Source organism: Podarcis liolepis, assembly GCF_965112155.1.
Source record: "Podarcis liolepis genome assembly, chromosome: 10".
In the NCBI taxonomy this organism is placed as follows: domain Eukaryota; kingdom Metazoa; phylum Chordata; class Lepidosauria; order Squamata; family Lacertidae; genus Podarcis; species Podarcis liolepis.
The window spans coordinates 6,388,266-6,411,823 of record NC_139562.1 but is presented as its reverse complement, the minus strand read 5'-3'; the positions used below and the strand labels follow the sequence as shown (position 1 = coordinate 6,411,823).

The 23,558-nt window shown below is 48.3% G+C and overlaps 2 protein-coding genes across 2 annotated transcripts in view; both read left to right on the top strand.

The window, feature by feature from the left end:
• IL15RA (interleukin 15 receptor subunit alpha) overlaps positions 1-3,296 on the top strand; it is a 237,522-nt gene extending 234,226 nt beyond the window's left edge. Inside the window, exon 9 of the mRNA XM_083461531.1 lies at positions 1,746-3,296. The gene's annotated coding sequence lies outside the window, so the exon portion shown is untranslated. The remainder of the gene's footprint in view (positions 1-1,745) is intronic.
• Positions 1,356-19,928, top strand: ASB13 (ankyrin repeat and SOCS box containing 13). Its single transcript, XM_083461585.1, has 6 exons — positions 1,356-1,546; positions 10,308-10,495; positions 11,789-11,939; positions 14,610-14,744; positions 16,614-16,805; positions 17,932-19,928. Exons 1-6 carry the CDS (start codon positions 1,504-1,506, stop codon positions 18,057-18,059), a joined length of 837 nt encoding a protein of 278 aa, XP_083317711.1. The 5' UTR covers positions 1,356-1,503; the 3' UTR covers positions 18,060-19,928.
• The last annotated feature ends 3,630 nt before the right edge of the window (positions 19,929-23,558 follow it).

Sequence of the window (23,558 nt, the reverse complement as noted above, 5' to 3'; positions counted from 1 at the left end):
TATGTATATATATATATATGTATTTCAATTCAATAAAGATGATGATGATGATTGATTAAAATTTGTATGCCGCCCTTCATCGGAAGATCCCAGTTCAGAGCATAGCTGTCCACTTTCCCCTTTTCTTGCGAGGAATCCTATTTGGAATAAGGGAATTTCCCTTTTAAAAAATGGCAGCGTTGACAGTTATGGTTCAGAGAAGAATCTTCCTTCTTCAGTTGTGGACCCTAGGATGTCAACAGCCAAAGAGAGATCACAATATTCTGAATTCATTGCACCGAGCATTATTATCGGGATATATCGTTCCTGCAGAAAGTGAGGAGGAATTAAAGAACCTTTCAATAAGGGTGAAAGAGGAGAGCGCAAAATATGGTCTGAAGCTCAACATAAAAAAAATGAAGATCAAGGCCACTGGTCCCATCACCTCCTGGCAAATAGAAGGGGAAGAAATGGAGGCAGGGAGAGATTTTACTTTCTTGGGCTCCATGATCACTGCAGATGGTGACAGCAGTCATGAAATTAAAAGACGCCTGCTTATTGGGAGAAAAGCAATGACAAACCTAGACAGCATCTTAAAAAGCAGAGACATCACCTTGCCAACAAAGGTCCGTATAGTTCAAGCTCTGGTTTTCCCAGTAGTGATGTATGGAAGTGAGAGCTGGACCATAAAGAAGGCTGGGCGCCGAAGAATTGATGCTTTTGAATTCTGGTGCTGGAGGAGACTCTTGAGAGTCCCATGGACTGCAAGAAGAACAAACCTCTCCATTCTGAAGGAAATCAGCCCTGAGTGCTCACTGGAAGGACAGATCCTGAAGCTGAGGCTCCAAGACTGTGGCCACCTCCTGAGAAGAGAAGACTCCCTGGGAAAGACCCTGATGTTGGGAAAGATGGAGGGCACAAGGAGAAGGGGACGACAGAGGACGAGGTGGTTGGACAGTGTTCTCGAAGAGACCAGCATGAGTTTGACCAAACTGCGGGAGGCAGTGGAAGACAGGAGTGCCTGGCGTGCTCTGGTCCAGGGGGTCACGAAGAGGCAGACACGACTAAACGACTCAACAACAACATCGTTCGTGCCATGTATCCATGCAGCAAAACCTGCACGTTGGAAGGCAGAGCAACGCATTTGGGGAAGAAATAAAAAAAAATGCGTATAAGAAACAAACAAAAAAAGGGGGAAAATCGGATTATTCGACAGAGGCAGCCACAGCCTGCTCAGAGCCGCGGGCGCGCGCTTGCAAAATCCCATTTCCCCCCCTGCAGTTATTACATAAGGACCGGCGTCCCAGGAGCTGCGCGCGGAACTACAACTCCCAGCATCCTTTGCGACAGCTCTCCCAGCTGACGTTGGGTCCCCTCCCCCATGTCGCTGGAGCACCATCATAAACAACAGAAAAGAGGGACCCAGGAGTGCCGGGGAGCTCCTCCTCCCGCCTCCCGCCTCCCTCCTCCTCCTCCTCCTCCTTTCTGGGTGCTGCTGGGAGTTGTAGTTCGGGCTCAGCAACTATGGAGAGGACTATGGCTAGCAGCTCGGTGCTGGGCGAGATTGGTGAGTGGGAGTTGGGGAGGGGGGTGGGGGACTGAAGGAGGAAGGGGTGGGGGGCTGGAAATGTTGGGAGGGAGGGGGCATGTTTTTGGGGAGCCTGGATGGGGAGGGGGGAAGCTGGTGCCCCCCCCATCCCCTCTCCATCAGAAGCAGCTGGGTACCACTGGTGCTTCGCCTTCTCATGTTGCTGGTCCTTTGCGAGCTGGCTGTCAACTTACAGATTTGAAAATAAGGGACCAGCAGCCTTGAAAATAAGGGACCAGCAGCCAAAATAAGGGATTTTAGTCAACCAGTTAAAAGGGACCAGATAATTTTGGAGAGCAGCGCCGGTTTTTAGCCCTTCGTTTCCAGAGGTTGCTGCTCAAGACACCAGCAGATGAAACACTGCAATTAAATAACTACAAGCAGCCACCACTTTTCGCGCAAAACAAAGTCCAAGCTATGAAGATGCTGCTGCAGTTCTGTATCTTTTCTCTCGTGCTCCATCTGCAGCTCTCAGTTCCATCAGGTGGGGCGGGAGGAAGGGGGGGGGAATAGCGCCCGAAGTAAACCCGCAGATCAGACCATCTATGCTAGTCTACCACTCCAAATCTATGGGAGAAGTGCTTGCGGTCCTTCCCTTGTAGCCCTTGGAACACCTGCCCGCGCCTCCGCCTCCTCTTCCTTTTCCTCCTCTTCCTCCTCTCTCTGAACTGCTTTCTCTATGGTTGCCCTCGCTCTCCTCTCAAGGCTCCTCATCAATTCATAGACCATGCCAGGCTGCCCATCTCATCCGGGTCCTTCGGCGGCACAGCCGCAGTACAGCCTAGCGGGAGTGGTGGCGACGGGCAGAGGGGAGGCCCCAGGCAGAGACGCTCAGTTCGGTAGCCGCGAGGAGGATGGTGGCGGAAGGGCCCGAGGCTTCCACCAGTCCCGGCGGGGAGGGGTTCCCGGGGGCCGAGGCTGGTGAGAGGAAGCCGGGGTGGGGGCCAACCTGGCAGCCAAGCAACACAGTTGGAGCCTCTCTCCTCCCTGGCCGGCAGGGAGGGAGGGAGAGGAGCTGCTTCCTTTGAAACCCGGGAAATTTAAGGGACATCATCAATAAGGGACAGCAGCGGGACACGGCGCTGGGATAAGGGACTGTCCCGCCAAATAAGGGACGCTTGACAGCTATGGCTGGGCAGCTGCATCAAGCCTGAACTGTCTGGATGTGCAACTTGGGTGATTTGATCGACGGCTTGAGTTTGCTCATATCATCTGCCTCTTTCCCACAGGGGGCTGCGCCCAACAAGGCTTAATAACAAACATCACAATTCAGAGCCTTAGAAAGGCATAATGTGTGAAATAAGGTCAAGGGACCCCTGACCATTAGGTCCAGTCGTGGCCGATGAATTTAAAATTCATCTCTGGGTTATTTGTGGGGCATAGGAGTTCATTTAATATTGTGTTTTCACTTTCAGTATTGTGGTTTAGTAGCCCAGTATTAGAAACTCGAATATGGAAGCTAAATGGCATTTTAAACCTAGCCTACAGTCGCCAAAGCCGAATATCTAGGTCATGGGTAAGCAAACTAAGGCCCAGGGCCCGAATCCGGCCCAATTGCCTTCTAAATCTGGGCTGCGGACGGTGTGGGAATCAGCGTGTTTTTACATGAGTAGAATGTGTCCTTTTATTTAAAATGCATTTCTGGGTTATTTGTGGGGCATAGGAGTTCATTCTTCCCCCCCCCAAAAAAATATAGTCCGGCCCCCCACAAGGTCAGAGGGACAGTGGACCGGCCCCCTACTGAAAAAGTTTGCTAACCCCTGGTCTAGGTCAGTGTTTCCCAACCACTGTTCCGCGGCACACTAGTGTGCCGCGAGATGTTGCCTGGTGTGCCGCGGGGAAAATTAAAAAATTCGAAAGATTTTTTTTTTAAAAAAGTCAAATTTTCGATTGGGGCGCCGTCAGTAGATGACTCCTGGGGTTCCCTCCCTCCCTCCCGCTCTGCGCCTCCCTCCTCCTCCTCCTCCGGGGAGGCCCTTCCTGGCTCTCGGCCAAGGCTTGGCGGCTGCCACTCACTCACTCGCTCGCCCACCCGTCCCTCCATCCCTGCACCCGGCCTCTCCCCCTCCGTCCCCGGCGCGGGGGCTGCCGGGATCCGTAGTCCCCTCGCCCTTGGGCTCTGCGCCCGCGCGGGGTGCGCAAACTACGTTTCCCAGCGTGGCCTGGCGGGCCGGGCGTTTTGTTTGAAGCGCTCTTCTCCCGGCCATGGAATGAGCGCAGCGGCGGCGGCCGGGCGGGCAGGGGCTCTTCCGCGCAGACCCCGCGCAGCCTGCCTGCGCCCCCGCGGAGATCGGGCAGCAGGATGGAGCTCAGGGATCCCCGCGGAGGCGGAGCAGCAGAGGCGGAGGCTGCGCCCCAGGTAGGGCTGCGTCGGGGGTTTTTTATTTTTGCAATGCTGCATCCGCGCCGGAGGGGACGCATCGGACCGCGGGGAGACCCCTTGGCGGGCGTGCAAGGCAATGCATGCGTGCAGGCGTTGCATGGAGTGCAGTGCAATGCAATGGCAACGCGGCGCCCTGCATGCATGCCTGCAACTTCCACCGGCGCTCCGGACTTGGCAGGTGAGGGGGGTCCCCAGTGGGCGGCAGAGAGAGCCGGGAGGGCGAAGGGGAGCCGGGGGGAGCAGCGCTGCTCCCCGAGCCGAGCCCGGGGGGAAACTTCGGCGTCGTTGCGCCGGGTGTTGGAAGCGGAGGCTGGTGGGGGCCCCTCACCTGCAAAACCTGGTCGCCTCTCATATATTTCGTGCATTGCATTCATCGCCCGCTTTCTCCTCCAAGGAGCTCCCGGGGGCGCGCGTGGTTCTCCCTGTGTTATCCTCGCAACAACAGCCCTGCGAGGTGGGTCAGGCGAGTGGCCCAAGGGAGCACCCAGGGATTGTCCTGGCCAGGTGGGGTGATTTGAACCCTGCTCTCTGCCCGGTCTTCGTCCTCATTTAGCCCCCACATGTGCATGACTGTGCATGACTGTGCATTACTGAGGTTTTCCCCCCTCGTCTTGGCTATCGTGTGAGTCTGTGCTGTTAATTAATGGGGTTCTGCCTTCGGAGAAGATGAGCCAGCCCTCAAGGAGGTGATTATGTAATTTGCTAGCAATTCATGTCCCTCCCGGCGTGACGCTGCGCACTGACGTCACGGGGCTGTAATGGTGGTGTGCCTCGAGATTTTTTTCATGAAACAAGTGTGCCTTTGCCCAAAAAAGGTTGGGAAACACTGGTCTAGGTGCTATTTTTTTTTTAAAAAAATGAGCTTGCTATTTTAATTACTATTAATTTATTTCATTTCTTTATATTTTAAAGGCGGCGGGGGGGGGGGGGGATCTTAGAGCGGTTTGCAATACAGCAAATCATCAAATAAAACAATCCAGAATAAAACAAGCTTCGAGGGGAATATTTCAGATCCTTCTCTAAACAACCTTTTGCTTCCCCTTATTTTTGGCCTACTTAATTTATCAAGCTGCCCCATAGCAGAAATACTCTAGGAAGCCAGGGTGGTGTCGTGGTTCAAGTGTTGGGCTAGGTTCCTGAAATTCACTCGGATTGTGCAGGTAAAATGTAACGGATAAAATTCGACAGGATGTCTTGCTAGTGTGTGAAAACAGGCAAGGTCCACGGATCCCCAGGCGTTGCACCTCCAGATGGTGGAGAATTCAGGCACCATCCAGGCACCTAGGCATCTTCACTTGGTCACAAGTGGCCGATAAAAAGGTCAAGGGACCCCTGACCATTAGGTCCAGTTGTAGCTGACTCTGGGGTTGCGGCGCTCATCTCGCTTTACTGGCCGAGGGAGCCGGCGTACAGCTTCCGGGTCATGTGGCCAGCATGACTAAGCCGCTTCTGGTGAACCAGAGCAGCGCATGGAAACACCGTTTACCTTCCCGCCGGAGCGGTACCTACTTATCTACTTGCGCTGGTGTGCTTTCGAACTTCTAGATTTGCAGGAGCAGGGACTGAGCAACGGGAGCTCACCCCATTGCGGGGATTCGAACCGCCGACCTTCTGATCGGCAAGCCCACAGCGCCACATGCGTCCAATATGTGAAATAATAATAATAAATAATTTTATTTATACCCTGCCATCCCCGGCCAGAGTCAGGCTCAGGGCGGCTAACACCAGTAAAATTACAGTAAAAAACATAATGGGGGGGGACCAATTTAAAATACAGGTTAAAATGAAATTTAAAATGCAGCCTCATTTTAAAAGTAGCCCATAGATCGAAACCGTAAGGGGAGGGAAACATAAGGGTCAGACTGAGTCCAAACCAAAGGCCAGGCGGAACAGCTCTGTCTTGCAGGCTCTGCGGAAATATGTCAAGTCCCACAGGGCCCTAGTCTCTTGGGACAGAGCGTTCCACCAAGTCGGGGCCAGTACTGAAAAGGCCTTGGCGCTAGTTGAGACCACCTTGCGACTTGGGACCTCCAAAATGTTGTCATTTGTGGACCTAAGGTCCTCCGCGGGGCATACCAGAAATGTGGAACACGCCAGTAAATTTAAAAGATGGCAAAAAGCAACGATTTGGGAAACGCAGAAGAAATTCAGTATCTCACACACACACAATCTAGGCTTAAGTCCACAAATGCAAAGCAATACCGGAGCTAACCATCAGTCAAATTTCTGTGACTGGTTTTGCTGCACTCTGAGGAGCCTGGTTTAAAGACATCTCCGAAGGGAGGCGTATGTTTGCAGCCCAGTTGTCAATGAACCGGTGAATTAGCTGAGATTTCATTTCTCACCAGCTTAGATCATCTAATGGGTTAAATATTTTCCCAGCTGACCATTGAAACAAGCTTATGAGATGTAAGGTTTGCCACAAGCAGAGAAATCTATGCCAAACAACTGTTATTAAGTTCTGGACTCAGGTTCTAAGAAGCTACAATGGAAAGTCTTAGTTGCTTAAAGTAACGTTACACAAGCGTAGGTCTAGGTGTAGGGTATTCGAGAAAGCAAACAGTCCTTGATTTTTGAGCTCTGGAAACCAGTGATGGGGGACAGGAAGGAATAGAAATATGTCTGCGTGCGTATGTACTTATATTTGTATATATATTTTTCTGTGTGTGCAATTTATTTTCCTATTTAATAGACATATGCTGTCCTTTGGTCAATACTGTCAGCTGTTGTTGGGAAGAGCTGTCCAGCTCTGCAGAAATCGTTGGGGCTTCTAATTATTCATTTCCTTCCTGTATTTATATTTTCAAGGAAAACCGTCAAAGTGGTTCGCCTCGCACGAAAACTAAAAAAAGTAAAACGACCCAGAATAAAACATTGCAGTAGAAAGTCAGATATAAAGTCTGCCTTCAAAACAACGTAATTGACAGGGGAGTCACAGGTTAAAAATTTCAAAACGTTTTTCAAAGGGAGTCAGGCTGCAGAAGGGGCATTTAACGCAGCAAAGTCCGTCCCCCCCCCCGAAAATTGCCTTGAAAGAAAACGTTACTAAAGGAAGCTAGATATAAAATGCACGAGAGAATAAAATAGTATCATAAGCACTTGAGTGAATTAAGCCTATTGAACACAGCAGAGCTTAATGAAGAAGAAAGAGAAAGGGGTGCTGCGTGACTCGTCCTTTCGTTACCTGGACAGGTTAGGTCACGCCCACCTTTAGTCACATGCAAAAGGAAGGATGCTCCAGCCCAGGAAGAACAGGAAGTTTCGACCGGCTGGACCAAACATTCCCTCGCATGTTTTCTCTAGCGTTACAAGGAATGCTGTACTTGACTGCCTCTCATGGATCACACCCCACAAGTTGAACTCTGCCCAAGCTGTCGTTGGCTTACGATACGATCATCTTTATTGTCATTGTCCCATACAGAACAACAAAATTGAAAAAATCTACATCAGACTTTCAAAAACCAACAAGCCTGCTATCCCAGCTATCCCAGCCTGGTTAGCCCTTAAAAACTCTGATACCCCATAATTAAATACAATATACTCCCACAGAGACTACCTTAAAGTTAAAGGGACCCCTGACCATTAGGTCCAGTCATGGCAGGCTCTGGGGTTGCGGTGCTTATCTCGCTTTACTGGCCGAGGGAGCTGGCGTGCAGCTTCCGGGTCATGTGGCCAGCATGACTAAGCCACTTCTGGTGAACCAGAGCAGCGCACGGAAACGCTGTTTACCTTCCCGCCAGAGCGGTACCTACTTATCTACTTGCACTGGTGTGTTTTCAAACTGCTAGGTTGGCAGGAGCAGGGACCAAGCAACGGGAGCTCACCCCGTCACGGGAATTCAAACCGCCGACCTTCTGATCAGCAAGCCCTAGGCTCTGTGGTTTAACCCACAGCACCATCCGCGTCCTTACTTCTGAGTAAATGTGCATAGGTCAGGTTGCTCAAGTGCTTAACTTGGGTGGGATCGAGGCCTGGGTTTCTCTCATGCCAGATAGGCGACCAAAGCTGGGAAACATTGAATTTCCCTGGCTAACTTTCTTATACCCTTTGCCCTTCCTGGAGTTAAGGACACAGCAAGAATCCTCATGGGATGAGTTCAATGGGTGCTGTTAGGGTCAAAGTTTCGTATGTTGCATCCCTAAATCACACTTCACTTCTAGGCAGAATCTAGAGGAATCCATTGTTAATCATTTACTGATTTTTTGCTTTTTTGCGTGTTAAACATTAGTTTTGCAATAGCACGTTATATATAACTCACCCAATAGCTCCAGTGTAAACCTGTTTATTTGGGTATTTGGGTTCACTGACACAGGAAGGAATCACCTTTTAAGCCTACAGGCAATATGCACAAGTGTTAAATGGTCATTATTTTAACGCATTTTCAAGCCATGTATCAACTTCCATATATGAGAAATTAAGAACTATCCTAAATCATCATTTACATACCCTCCAACATTCCTCCAATGAAAATAGGGAACACCCTATTCAATAATAATAATAATAATAATAATAATAATAATAATACTTTATTATTTATACCCCGCCCATCTCACTGAGTTGCCCCAGTCACTCTGTGCGACGTCCAACATATATATTTTTAAAATGTGCAAGGGAAGGGATGATGTACAATACCTTCAACCGATAAATGGAAGGGAAGAAAACTGTAGCTGTAAACTACAGAGAAAAAGGCAGAATATAATAATGATGGTGGAAACTGAGAATTATCAGGAACACAGCAGAGAGTAAATCCTATTAAACTCAGTGGGACATAATTCTGAGTAAAAAAGCTTCCTATTGCTGTGTAAGGCTGTCCAGCCTTTACCCAGATCCCTGGGAGTAAGCTCCATTGAATACTATGGGGATTACTTCTGAGTAGACAGCGTAAGGCTTCGTTTACAATAAAGGAATAAACATTCCCTGTATTTCCTAAGAAATGGCTGGCTGCGGAAGCATTGCAATTCGTTTTTTTTAGGTGGATTGGTGACATTTTCCTTCAAAATTACAGGAAGGCCTTCTTAGTCTGTCAGTTTTGCCATTTCCTTCATTAGGAGCAGGGATTTTATTTTCAGCAGAAACAGGACTCTGTTTTTGCACCCAAAACTCCACTTTTAATTGTTCTCCAAGAGGTGGAGGGGAGGAAAAAAGGAAAGGGAGGAGATTGCGGGATCAAAACAGAAACTGGGATGGCTCCTGTCATTCTGGGACCGTCCCTGGAAAACCGGGACATTTGCAAGGTATGGACTGCCGGATGATGCCTTGAATGTGACCCTCTCGTGATTTCCAGGGACCAAAATAGTTTTCCTAGAATCCGTGCAGCCTTGAGCTTCTGCCTTTTCTTGCAACACTCCCTGCTCCCTCGCTGTTTCAACACCCTGTTCCCAGGAAATAATAATAATAATAATATAATAATTTATTATTTATACCCCACCCATCTGCCTGGGTTTCCCCAGCCACCCTGGGCAGCTTCCAATCGAATATTAAAAACAATACAGCGTCATACATTAAAAACTTCCCTAAACAGGGCTGCCTTCAGTTGCCTTTTAAAAGGTTGTTTATTGCCTTGACATCTGCTGGGAGGGCGTTCCACAGGGCGGGAGCCACCACCGAGAAGGCCCTCTGCCTGGTTCCCTGTAACCTCACTTTTCGCAGGGAGGGAACCGCCAGAAAGCCCTCGGCGCTGGACCTCAGTGTCTGGGCTGAATGATGGAGGTGGAGACGCTCCTTCAGGTATACTGGGCAGAGGCCGTTTAGCGCTTTCAAGGTCAACACCAACACTTTGAATTGTGCTCGGAAACATACGTGGAGCCAATGCAGATCTCTCAGCACCGGTGTTATGTGGTCTCGGTGGCCACTCCCAGTCACCAGTCTGGCTGCCACATTCTGGATTAGTTGTAGTTTCCGGGTCACCTTCAAAGGTAGCCCCACGTAGAGCGCATTGCAGTAGTCCAAGCGGGAGATAACCAGAGCATGCACCACTCAGGCAAGACAGTCCGCGAGCAGGGAGGGTCTCATCCTGTGTACCAGGTGGAGCTGATAAACAGCTGCCCTGGATACAGAATTGACCTGCGCCTCCATGGACAGCTGTGAGTCCAAAATGACTCCCAGGCTGCGCACCTGGTCCTTCAGGGGCACAGTTAGCCTATTCAGGACCAGGGAGTCCTCCACACCCACCCGCCTCCTGTCAGGATTCAACCTCAATCTGTTAGTCGCCATCCATGCTCCAACCGCCTCCAGACACTCACACAGGACCTTCACTGCGTGTAATATGCCATCTATACATCATTTTCGTCATATTCTCTTTCAAAGCATTACAGGCTGTAAATTTTATTCTTTCTTTCCACAACCTTGCCTCTGCAGGGTTTTGGGTGGACAGGACACCGGTCCACGAGGCGGCCAGGAGAGGGGAGATCCTCCAGCTGCAGGAGCTCATTGCCAACGGCGCCTGCGTCAACCTGGTCACGTACGATTCCATCACGCCGTTGCACGAAGCCAGCCTGCGCGGACAGACGCAGTGCGTGCAAATGCTCCTAGCTGCGGGTGCCCAGGTTTGTAGCTCAGGGAACCCCACTTTGTGCAGGGAGGCCCAGCAGGTGCCTTCATTATCCAGTGGTCCCTTGGTTCTCAAACTTAATCCGTTCCGGGAGCCTGTTCCAAAACCAAAGCGTTCCAAAACCAAGACGCGCTTTCCCATAGAAAGTCATGCAAAGCAGATTAATCCGTTCCAGACTTTTAAAAAACAACTCCTAAAGCAGCAATTTAACATGAATTTTATTATCTAACGAGGCCACTGGTCCATAAAATGGAAGCAATAATCAGTGTGCTGTACAGTGGTACCTCGGGTTAAGAACTTAATTCATTCCGGAGGTCCGTTCTTAACCTGAAACTGTTCTTAACCTGAAGCACCACTTTAGCTAATGGGGCCTCCCGCTGCTGCCGCGCAATTTCTGTTCTCATCCTGAAGCAAAGTTCTTAACCCAAGGTACTATTTCTGAGTTAGCGGAGTCTGTAACCTGAAGCGTCTGTAACCCAAGGTACCACTGTACTAAAATAAAGAAGACAGTAGATGATAAAAAATAACATTTTTTTTCCTTACCTGCACTGATGATAGCCATTGTTTGGATGGCGGGGCCTTTATCCATTTCTGCAGTCACACGATCAATCAATCAATCAGTAGCTGGACTGGGTTCCACACAGTCACAAAAACAAATTCACCGAAAAAGCCTCAAAAACAACGCAAAATAAATAGCAAAAACAAAGGCACCAAACTTACTCCATTCCAGAAGTCCGTTTGACTTCCGAAATGTTCGAAAACCAAGGCGCAGCTTCTGACTGGTGCAGGCGTCCAGGAAACAATAGTCGACAGCCGTATCAGATGTTTGGCTTCTGAAAAACGTTCACAAACCGGAACATTTACTTCCAGGTTTTCGCCGTTTGAGAAGCAAGGTGTTTGACAACCAAGGTACCACTGCACACCTTTGGGCATCAGGCAAAAATGTGGGATTATGGGGTCATATTTGTTCTTACTGTTATTATTAGCTTTTCATATTGTAATTTTATGTTGTGAACCACCCTGGGATCTACGGATGTAGGGCAATATCAATTTTTAAAATGGTAATAATAATAATAATAATAATAATAATAATAATAATAATAATGATGATGATGATGCTGTATCGGCCTGAATATCCGATTTTAAAAAAACAACCATTGATTTTTATCCACCCTGGTTGTGGGTTCGAGCCTCACGTTGGGCCAAAAAGATTTCTGTGTTGCAGGGGGTTAGGCTAGATGACCGCTGGGGTTCCCCTTCCAAATCAACCATTCTGTGGTTTTTGCAGGTGGACGCCCGGAACATAGACGGCAGCACCCCTCTGTGCGATGCCTGCGCCTCTGGGAGCATCGACTGCGTGAAAGTCTTGCTCTCGCACGGGGCCAAGGTCAACCCTCCACTCTACACGGCCTCCCCGCTCCACGAGGCCTGCATGAATGGTAAGCAGGCCTGGATGGAGTGTATTAACTTATTATGGTCTGTGTGTGTGGTTTGGGAGCTGCACGGTCAGGGGGAAAAACAATGCTGTCCAGGGTTGTAAAGACTGCGGAGAGAATAATTGGGTGCCCTCTTCCCACCTTGGATCAAATCTACGCTTCCAGGTGCCATAAGAAAGCTGCAGAGATAGCGCAGGATAGTGCGCACCCCGGAAATGATCTCTTTCAGCTTCTGCCCTCTGGTAGAAGGTACAGGGTTATAAAAACTAGGACTAGCCGCCTAAGAAACAGCTTTTATCCAAATGCGATTTTGGTTTTAAACGCAGTGTAAGGACGTGGGTGGCGCTGTGGGTTAAACCACAGAGCCCAGGGCTTGCTGATCGGAAGGTCAGTGGTTCGAATCCCCACGACGGGGTGAGCTCCCGTTGCTCGGTCCCTGCTCCTGCCAACCTAGCAGTTCGAAAGCACACCAGCGCAAGTAGATGAGTAGGTACCGCTCGGGCGGGAAGGTAAACGGCATTTCCGTGCGCTGCTCTGGTTCACCAGAAGCGGCTTAGTCATGCTGGCCACATGACCCAGAAGCTGTACGCCGGCTCCCTCGGCCAATAAAGCGAGATGAGCGCTGCAACCCCAGAGTCGGCCACAACTGGACCTAATGGTCAGGGGTCCCTTTACCTTTAAGGCAGTCTCTGTGGGAGTATATTGTATTTAATGATGGGGTGTCAGAGTTTTTAGGGGCTAACCAGGCTGGGATAGATGGCTTGTTGGTTTTTGAATGTCTGATGTAGATTTTGTCAATTTTGTTGTTCTGTATGGGACGATGACAATAAAGATGATCGTATCGTAAGCCAACAACAGCTTGGGCAGAGTTGAACTTGTGGGGTGTGATCCATGAGAGGCAGTCAAGTACAACATTCCTTGTTTTCCTAGAGTGGACATGCAAGGGGATGCTTGGTCTAGCCAGTCAAAACTTCCTGTTCCTCCTGGCTGGAGCATCCTTCCTTTTGCATGTGACTAAAGGCGGGTGTGACCTCACCTGTCCAGGTAACAAAAGGACGAGTCACGGAGCACCCCTTTCTTTTTCTTCTTCATTTGACCAGCTTTTAGCTAGGGCTGCTCTGCTAGCTCTCAGCTGGCAGAAGCACTGGGATTATTTCCCCATATGGGATAGATCCACATGTACATATTTGTAACTACGTCTGCCTTCAGGGATCCAACTGCGAACTGATGTAAGTAAACTTCTTTTATTGACTTTGAATAAGATTGTGGTGTCTTCATCCTTTTAAGAGGAATTAAAGGGAACTGACCAGGAACGTACAATTCAATTTGAGACAGACTGAATTGTGTCATAGTGAGAGGCTCACACGAGCCTGCAACCAGCTCTCTGCTGTGCATGTAAAAAGGGGAATGTAAACTCTGCTAATGAATAAGACTGTGGTGTCTTTATTCTTTTAAGAGGGATTCGAAGAACTTGCCAGGAACGTACAATTCAGTCTGAGACAGACTGAATTGTATAATATTGAGAGGCTCACACGAGCCTGCAACCAGCATGTAAAAGGGGAATGTAAACTCTGCTAAATAAAGAAACTTGTGAGTACAAGTTAGGAAGGATATGAATAAACAGTATTTCCTCTCCTGCCACCCTGAACATTCCCACACAACTGCCTGAGCGGGTCTGCAATTGCTCCGAGGGTTACTTTGAACACGGTTGCTACACGGCCTATTTCAATGGGTTTTGCCTGGATTCTAGCCACGCCAACATTGGCCAGCCCAGATTCCCAGCTTTGATTTTGTTTTTTAAAAAGCAAGTTTCTAGTCCCTGCTGAGTCCCACATTCTCTTTTGTGAACCACTTTGAAGTTTTCTGCAATCAAGCGGTCTATGGGAGAAAAGGCGGTACAGTGGTACCTCGGGTTACAGACGCTTCAGGTTACAGACGCTTCAGGTTACAGACTCCGCTAGAGTCTCCACCACCAGAAATAGTGTTTCAGGTTAAGAACTTTGCTTCAGGATGAGAACAGAAATCGTGCTCTGGCGGCACAGTAGCAGCAGGAGGCCCCATTAGCTAAAGTGGTGCTTCAGGTTAAGAACAGTTGCAGTTTCATGTTAAGTACAGACCTCCGGAACGAATTAAGTACTTAACCCGAGGTACCACTGTAACTAACATGCGGGATGAGGTGGGAGAAGACAGTTATTGGTTTGGTTTGTTCTTGTTTTCATTATGTATTTTGAGTTGTTGTTTTTTTATCTTGGTGTTTTTTCCATGTTGTGAAGCGCCCGGAGGCCTACGACTTAAGGACAGTATACAAAATGAATGAACGAATGATCGATAACAGAAGCAAACAAATAAAATAAGGCAAAACATGCCAGCACTGTCCTGGCCAATTGTTTTGCGAAATACTAGCCTGCTCCCCCCCCTTTGGTGTTCTTAGCCAATGAGTGAAGTTACAGCTGTGACTGGCATTTAAGGAAACAAGAGATCGCTCGGTCCATGGGGCTGTCCCTTACCCTTATTCTTAGGGCTGTGGGTTCGAGTCTCACCCTGGGCATAAAGATTCTTGCATTGCAGGGGTGTGTGTGGTCTAGACGTCGATGATTCTATAATTCCCCATCTTGTTCCTGACAACCTGGAAGTTCTCCATTGAGTTGCCCTCTGTCTCTTCTTTCTTTAAAGGCAGCGCTGAGTGCGTGCGTCTCCTTATTGATGTCGGCGCCAACCTGGAAGCTCACGATTGTCACTTTGGGACGCCTTTGCACGTGGCGTGCGCTAGAGAGCACCTGGACTGCGTGAAGATACTGCTCAACGCAGGTGGGGGGGCAGACGTGGGGGGGCCAGACGTGTTTGTTTTTTAAAAAATCATTTTTATTGATTTTCCAATAAGAACATGCAATTAATCTATCCAATCATAATAATCCAATTAAAATAAAAAAACTAAAATTAAAAAAGACCAAATTATAATTAATAATTTTTTGGAGCTCTCCACAGTCGAGACCTCTGAAGCATATCTCCACATCTCAGTCCTAACTCTTCTCGTTGTTTCCATATTTTCCACATCTTGATTTTAACGCTTTCACTTCGCCATTTTTTTTAAAAAAAATTGTTGGTTTTCCAAATTTCTTACAAACATAAACAACGAAAAAGAAAAAACATTACTATATAAAAAACAAACATGCAAACATTTATCCTAACTATTATAATATTTTTATTACCATTGTTAAATGACTTCCTCGAATCCCTCCAGCTGTGTTTCCATATAAGTCATTGTAGCAGTTTTCCAATACAAATTTCCAATCAATTTAACATCTTTCTTTCTTACCCTATTCACTCGTATACATGGTATTATTAAATTCAAAACATTTAACTCCTAAGCCAATATGGTACTCGCAAATGACTCTACTTATGTTATCCTAGAATATTTTGCTAAATAGTCCTTAAATTTCTTCCATTCTTCTTGGTAGTCCTCCTCCTGTTCGCGGATTCTACCGGTTAGGTCTGCCAGCTCTAGAAAATCCATCATCTTCATTTGCCATTCCTCCACTGTTGGTATTTCTTGTAATTCACTTTGCCATTCTTTTTTGGCCTGTTTTACAATCCAAAACCTGTGCCCCGTTTTGCGCTGTAGACCAGAGTTTCCCAAACTTGGGTCTCCAGCTGTTTTTGGACCACAACTCCCATCATCCCTGACCACTGGCCCTACTAGCTTAGGGATGATGGGAGTTGTAGTCCCAAAACAGCTGGAGAAACAAGTTTGGGAAACCCTGGTGTAGACGATTATTTGCTTCGGGGTGCTGTTGGGGGTCAGCTGAGGTCAGTGATGGTGGGAGTTCCCCACCCTAGACCAACCCCCCCCATTTCTGTGCACCCCCCTGTATCACCACATTTCTGTCGTCAAATTGGAGAGCTGCGATATTGCTGCTGCTTGAACTGCCGCCATCAGTTCCTCAGCGAATAGTCTTGATTTTGCCACTGACCGGAGTGATCTCCTTGTCTGTTTCAAGCCACACGTCTCCTGTTTCTGACGAGAATCAGGCTGCTGTATTTTTCACCCCATAAGATGCACCTGACCATAAGACGCACCTAGTTTTTAGAGGAGGAAAACAAGAGAAAAAATATTCTGAACAAAACAGTGGATGTGTGATTTTTGTGGTTCATGCTGTGGCCACAGACATGACCCACAAATAACCCAGAGATGCATTTTAAACAAAAGCACACATTCTACTTGTGTAAAAACACCGGGCAGGCCCCATAAATAACCCAGAGGTGCATTTTAAATAAAAGGACACATTCTGCTCATGTAAAAACACTAGGCAGGCCCCACCAATAACCCAGAGATGCATTTTAAATAAAAGGACACATTCTACTCTTGTAAAAAGATGCTGGTTCCTGGACTGTCTGTGGGCCGGATTGAGAAGGTGATTGGGCCGGATCTGGCCCCCGGGCCTTAGTTTGCCTACCCATGCTTTAGGCCAGTGGTTCTCAACCCGTGGGTCCCTGGATGTTGTTGGACTACAACTCCCATCACCCCTGGCTAGCAAGGCCAGAGCTCAGGGGTGATGGGAGCTGTAGTCCAACAACATCTGGGGACCCGCAGGTTGAGAACAGCTGCTTTAGGTTCGAGTTCTGCGCCAGAGGCCGCAAGCGACTCTTCCTCCAACCTGACCACTTTGTCGTTGCCAGGGGCCAACGTCAACGCGGCCAAGCTGCACGAGACGGCCCTCCACCACGCCGCCAAGGTGAAGAATGCCGATCTGGTGGAGATGCTGGTGGAGTTTGGGGGGAACGTTTACGCCAGGGACAACCGGGGGAAGAAGCCTTCTGACTACGCCTGGAGGAGCAGCCCGGCTGCCAAGTGCTTTGAGCATTTCGAAAGTGAGTGGGGTCTTGTCGCTGCCCCCTGTTGATGGGTTGCGGCACCTTTGTCATCTTGCATTGACGATGCCTTCTTAGGTTGTGTGCCCCATGCAGCTGTTTCTTGAAAAAGCACTGCTAATAGAGTCATAAGTGATGTAGGTGGCTCTGTGGGTTAAACCACAGAGCCTAGGACTTGCTGATCAGAAGGTCGGCAGTTCGAATCCCCGCGACGGGGTGAGCTCCCGTTGCTCGGTCCCTGCTCCTGCCCACCTAGCAGTTCGAAAGCACATAAAGTGCAAGTAGATAAATAGGTACCACTCCAGCGGGAAGGTAAATGGCATTTCCGTGCACTCCTCTGGTTCGCCAGAAGCGGCTTAGTCATGCTGGCCACATGACCCGGAAGCTGTACGCCGGCTCCCTCGGCCAGTAAAGCGAGATGAGCGCCGCAACCCCAGAGTCAGCCATGACTGGACCTAATGGTCAGGGGTCCTTTAATGCAATCATACCTCAGGTTACAGCCACTTCAGGTTGCGTTTTTTTTCAGGTTACGGACCTCTGAAACCTGGTAGTACCAGAACAGGTTACTTCTGGTTTTTGGTGGTTGCGCATGCGCAGAAGCGCTAAATCGCTCTTTGCGCATGCTCAGAAACGCCGAATCACAACCTTCATGTGCACAGACCCGGCGCTGCGAGCTGCGGACGCTGCGGGTTGCGAACATGCCTCCCGCACGGATCACGTTCGCAACCCGATGCGTCCACTGTATATTTGAATTTTGTCTTGCAGTTCTCCAGCCAAACAACTTTTACAAAATATTCATGCTTTCAGTGGGGGTGGGGGAGTACATAAAAAGTACAAAAAAGGAGGAATTGCTTGCAGGAATCTATGCATTAGTCAAAGCTGCAGTCGAAAATGTGTTTCTTGTGAGAAATGTGCACTAAAATGCCGAATGATTTCCGTCAGGTTTATTTCTGCTTTTAAAAAAGCGCAAATTGCTGCAGAAATATGGAGAATGGAATTTAAGAGTGGAAGAACTAGAAGCGGAGAGAAATCAGAATTGACCGATCTTTTCCGTCCTTATTCGTCCCAATGGGTTTGTAGAGCTCTGAAGTGACAATTGCGATTTCTTCCTTCCTTCCCGCTCCAGAAACGCCTCTGAGTTTGTCCCAGCTCTGCCGACTCAGCCTGAGACGCGCCGTCGGTCAGCCAGCCTTGGAGAAGATCTCCCAACTCCACATCCCCGCCCGATTAATCAGATTCCTCTCCTACCAGTGATAATTAGCGCAGAGGAGCCGCTGGAGGACAGCGCCGAGTGAATCTCGCACTAGGAAGCTCTGGCGGCCCTGCTAATCTCAGACAAAAAAACCGAAAGAAAGCGGCTTTAACGGGTGTAAATACTATTTATGAGACTTCCGTAGTTTAAAATCTGACGCGTTGTCCGGCTGTTCCCCTAACAATGGTTTGTGTTGAGTTGCTTTTTTTTCTGAGCACGCAAGATATTTTGCACAACCGCCAGTCATCCCTGCAGTAAATTTGCCCGGTGTTGTTATCACAAGGCTCCAATTGCGGGTGCGAGCAGAGAGGCTGTCGTCTTTGCTTCACGATGGGTGCAAACTTTGAAGCAGAGTTCATTTTCGTGGGTCAGAAACGCGGATCGTTGGGACCCTTGAGACGCTGATGGACTCTCAAATCCCAGCGTCAAGGATGTGGTGGAGGGAAGTCTCTCCTGGCACCATCATTTCCAATAATAATAATAATAATAATAATAATAATAATAATAATAATAATAATTTATTATTTGTACCCTGCCCATCTGGCTGGGTTTCCCCAGCCACTCTGGGCGGCTTCCAACAAAGATTAAAAATACATTAAAATGCCACACATTAAAAACTTCCCTGAACAGGGCTGCCTTCAGATGTCTTCTAAATGTCAGGTAATTGTTTATTTCCTTGACCTCTGATGGGAGGGCATTCCACAGGGCGGGTGCCACTACCGAGAAGGCCCTCTGCCTGGTTCCCTGTAACCTCACTTCTCACAGTGAGGGAACTGCCAGAATGCCCTTGGAGCTGGACCTCAGTGTCCGGGTAGAACGATGGGAGTGGAGACGCTCCTTCAGATATACTGGACCGAGGCCATTTAGGGCTTGAAAGGTCAACACCAACACTTTGAATTGTGCTCGGAAACGTACTGGGAGCCAATGTAGGTCTTTCAAGAACGGTGTTATATGGTCTCGGCGGCCGCTCCCAGTCACCAGTCTAGCTGCCGCATTCTGGATTAGTTGTAGTTTCCGGGACACCTTCAAAGGTAGCCCCACGTAGAGCGCATGCAGTAGTAACATCCCTTCTGATATCTGAAGATGGTCATCGTATCTCTTCCCAGTTTCCTCTTTTCCAGGCCAAACATATCCAACTCCCTCGACCATTCCTCATCAGGCTCAGTTTTCAGACCCTTGATCATCTTGGTCACCTTCCCCTGTGCACACCTTCTAGCTTGTCAATATCCTTCTTAAACTAAAGTGCCCAGAACTGGACACAGTATTCCAGGCAGGGTTTGATCAAGGCAGATTTATTTGGTACTCTGATTTCCCTTGATCTGGGCACTAACTTTTGCTTTCTTTCATTCTGGCTTTAATGTATGCATTCGTGTGTTTACCTATTGCGAGTTGCTTTGAGTTACCTTGGGGAGGGGAAAAAAGCGACCGATAAATTTAATAAATAATAGTTTGCAAAAATGACAAAACATTAGAACCAAGTAGAACAACCAGGTAAAAAACCTAGAAACACAACTGTGCAGATAAAATATAGATCTGACACAGCCTGCACCGCCACAAATACTTGAAACTTTTCCAGTTCGGGCCCAAAAGCCCAGGTTTAAAAAGGAGATTTGTAATGATGGAGCCAGGCGAGACCTCCCTGGGGAGAGCATTTCACAAAAAGGGGAGCCACCACAGAAAAGGCCCTGTATTGTTGTTGTTTGATGGCTGCTGGTCTCAGACTTGTCCCCTGAAGATGGGCATTCTTCAGAGACAACCCAGTCGTAGGAGACAAGGAGTCTATCCTTTGGTGACTACCTCTTCAATGGATTCTGTGGAATGGCCTCCGTCTTAATGAGGCACAAATAAACCTCAGTTCTTCTAATAATGCAGTCGGCGTCTCGGGTTTATGTTGGCTCTGCTCAATGTCTCTCCTCGTGTGGACGTTTTCTTTGGTCTGACCTGAATCTATACATTGAGCCAAGAGTGGGGAACCATCACTCAGCCTGAGGTCCGCGTTCATTGCTGGGCCATCCTCTGAGGGCCACACGCCCATCGCAGGCAGGTGGGACTTGAGGTAAAAGTGGGTGGGGCAATGGATATACCGTATTTTCCCATGTATAAGACTAGGTTTTCCCCGCTTAAAAATAATGTGCAAAATTCGGGGGCGTCTTATACACGGATACATCTCCCCCCATTTTCTTAAATCTGAGTCCCCCAAAATAGGGGGCACCTTATACATGGGGGGGTGCGTCTTATAGACGGAAAAAATGCAGTATATTTTGCCTTTGGAACAATAGCTTAGTATCTACACACACCCTTCGGGAGGTGCTGGGATTATCTGTCCCCAATTCTTGTGATCGGGAGCATAGCTGCCAACTTTTTCCTTTTCTTGCAAGGAATCCTATTGGGAATAAGGGAATTTCCCTTTAAAAAAGGGAAACGTTGACAGCTATGATCGGGAGAGATGCCTTGGACTCCAGGGCTGCTCTGCTACGTGGAGAACAACGCCTCTTAGAATGACCATGCTGTAATATCTGAGCTCCCTCCATGCAGACTGAAGGTGAATAAATCAGTTCTTAAAACTACCACAGTCTCTGCTCCGTCTTCAGTTCTCCCAAAGGAGCACAAAACCGGAGTGAGGGCCTGGAAGCTCCCTGGAATCTTGCAACCGCTCGGCAGAGAGCGGGGATGGTGCCCGAGTTATGCAACATTGGTGTCAGAAGTGGGATTTGCCTTTCCTTGAGAGAAGGCCTAGGAGCAATGTGCGCCTGAAGCCAAAATTGGATGGAGGAGGTCCAAGAACCATAGCTGTCAACGTTTTCCATTTTTTAAAGGGAAGTTCCCTTATTCCGAATAGGATTCCTCGCAAGAAAAGGGAAAAGTTGACAGCTATGCCGAGAACCCTTGAGCTGGAGAGAATATTATTGTGACTCACTCTATGCAGGGCTGCCCGTGAGACTGACCCAGAAACTCCAGCGGGTGCAGAATGCCACGGCGAGGCTCCTTACGGGGTCCTCGCTGCGGGATCACATTCACCCGGTGCTATACCAGCTGCACTGGCTCCCGGTGGAGTACAGGGTCAGGTTCAAGGTGCTGGTTTTGACCTTTAAAGCCCTATGCAGCCTAGGACCCTCGTATCTTACGGGACCGCCTCTCCTGGTATGTCCCACGGAGGATCTTCAAACAAAAACATCCTGGAGGTCCCGGGCCACAGGGAGGTTAGGATGGCCTCAACCAGAGCCAGGGCTTTATCAGCCGTGGCCCCGACCTGGTGGAACGCTCTGTCACAAGAGACTAGGGCCCTGCGGGACTTGACATCTTTCCGCAGGGCCTGCAAGACAGAGCTGTTCCACCAGGCCTTAGGCCAAGGCACAGTCTGACCCCCTCCTTTGGTAATCCACACAGAACTCCAGCCCAATGGTTGCCATTAATTTGATTCTGAACTGATTTTAGAATGACTTGATTTCAGAATGTATTTCAATTAATTGAGATTTTATGTAAACGGTATTATTTTTACTGTTGTTAGCCGCTCTGAGCCTGGCTTCGGCTGGGGAGGGCGGGATATAAATAAAATTTTATTATTATTATTATTAATAATATTATTATTATTTATTAAGGAAAGAAAAAGGCAAGCGCACCTCATGGCATAATCATGGAGGTAGAAAAAACCACAAGGGTCATTTATAGTCTGTTGTTGTTGTTGTTTAGTCGTTTAGTCGTGTCCGACTCTTCGTAACCCCATGGACCAGAGCACGCCAGGCACTCCTGTCTTCCACTGCCTCCCGCAGTTTGGTCAAACTCATTTTAGTAGCTTTGAGAACACTGTCCAACCATCTCGTCCTCTGTCGTCCCTTCTCCTTGTGCCCTCCATCTTTCCCAACATCAGGGTCTTTTCCAGGGAGTCTTCTCATGAGGTGGCCAAAGTCTTCAGGATCTGTCCTTCCAGTGAGCAGAGCACTCAGGGCTGATTTCCTTAAGAATTGGTAGGTTTGATCTTCTTGCAGTCCATGGGACTCTCAAGAGTCTCCTCCAGCACCAGAATTCAAAAGCATCTATTCTTCGGCGATCAGCCTTCTTTCTGGTCCAGCTCTCACTTCCATACATCACTACTGGGAAAACCATAGTTTAACCCCCGGCAATGCAGGAATCTTTTGCCCAACCTGGGGCTCAAACCCCCAACCCTGAGAGTACGAGTCTTGTGCTCTACCAGCTGAGCTATCTCAGTTGACTCAAGACTTCTGCAATCCAGACATCACCAGATGCAGCTTTGGGGCTGACCCGTCTCTCCTTACAGACCCTACAGCACTAACAATTCCTCCTGATTCTGCATTTTGCCGGTTCCTGCCTGAACAATTTGTTGACTTTGGCCCGCAAGGAGGAAGGGAAACTGGATCACGGTTTGCGGCTTCGTTCCAAAGTCGCCTCCGTGGTCCAAAGACAACACGGTGGCCCGGTGCTGTGCGCCTCAGCGGAAATCTCCAAAAAATGGAGAGGGGCGAAACGTTTGGTTCCACAGCTCACATTTAATGGGGAAGGGCAAGAGAGGTGTTTTTGCTCCTGTGTTATCTGCAGTCCAGATGTGTAGCCCAGGCTGATCTCCCCCAGTCCACGTACCCCAGGCATCCTGCAAAGAGGGAGACAGGGAAGCAGTCCTTCTCCAAAAACAAAAAAATTAACCAGAGGGGAAGGGTCAAGCAGCAAAATGCCATACAGATATGGATTTATTTCTTTTAAAAAAATATTTTTTTTATTCAGTTTTACACTACACATTTAAATTCAAACATTAGACATAATCATCAACACCTAAATGTTCCCTGAATCCTTAGACTTTCACCCTTCCATGGTTTCCATTTTCAGTCTTTTTCAACTGCATCATACATTTTCTCCATTTTTCTTAAAATACAGTCAGACCTCGGGTTACAGACACTTCAGGTTGCGTGTTTTCGGGTTGAGGACCGCCAAAACCCGGAAGTACCGGAACGGGTTACTTCTGGGTTTCGGCGGTCGCGCATGCGCAGAAGAACTAAATCGCGCTTTGCGCATAAGCGCTGAATCGCAACCCGAGCGTCCGCTGTAATCCATTTTTACCTTATAGTACGTTACAAGCCTTACTCAAATCCTGCCAGAGCTTCTAGTTGTTTACAGTGTTCTCTTAGATAATTTGTAAATTTCTCCCATCCCTTATGAAAGTTTCTCTCTAGCCTGGTTTCTGATTTTCCCAGTCATTTCCCCCATTTCGGCGTAGTCCATCATCTTCATCAGCCATTCCTCTCTCGTTGAAACTTTATCTTCTTTCATCTCTGCTCCAGTAGTCTCCGCGCTGTTGTCGTCATGTACATACATAGTTGTTTCTGTTAAGTTGTGGGTGAACATATCAGACAACACAGCGATTCTTCAAACAGCTCTTGTTTATTCACAGGCCAGAACTGAACTGAACTGAAGGGTTCAGCCAGCCTGCTTATATAGAGCTCCAGTACCACGCAACTGTAACAACTTTCTGTAACTATCCAATCACTGAA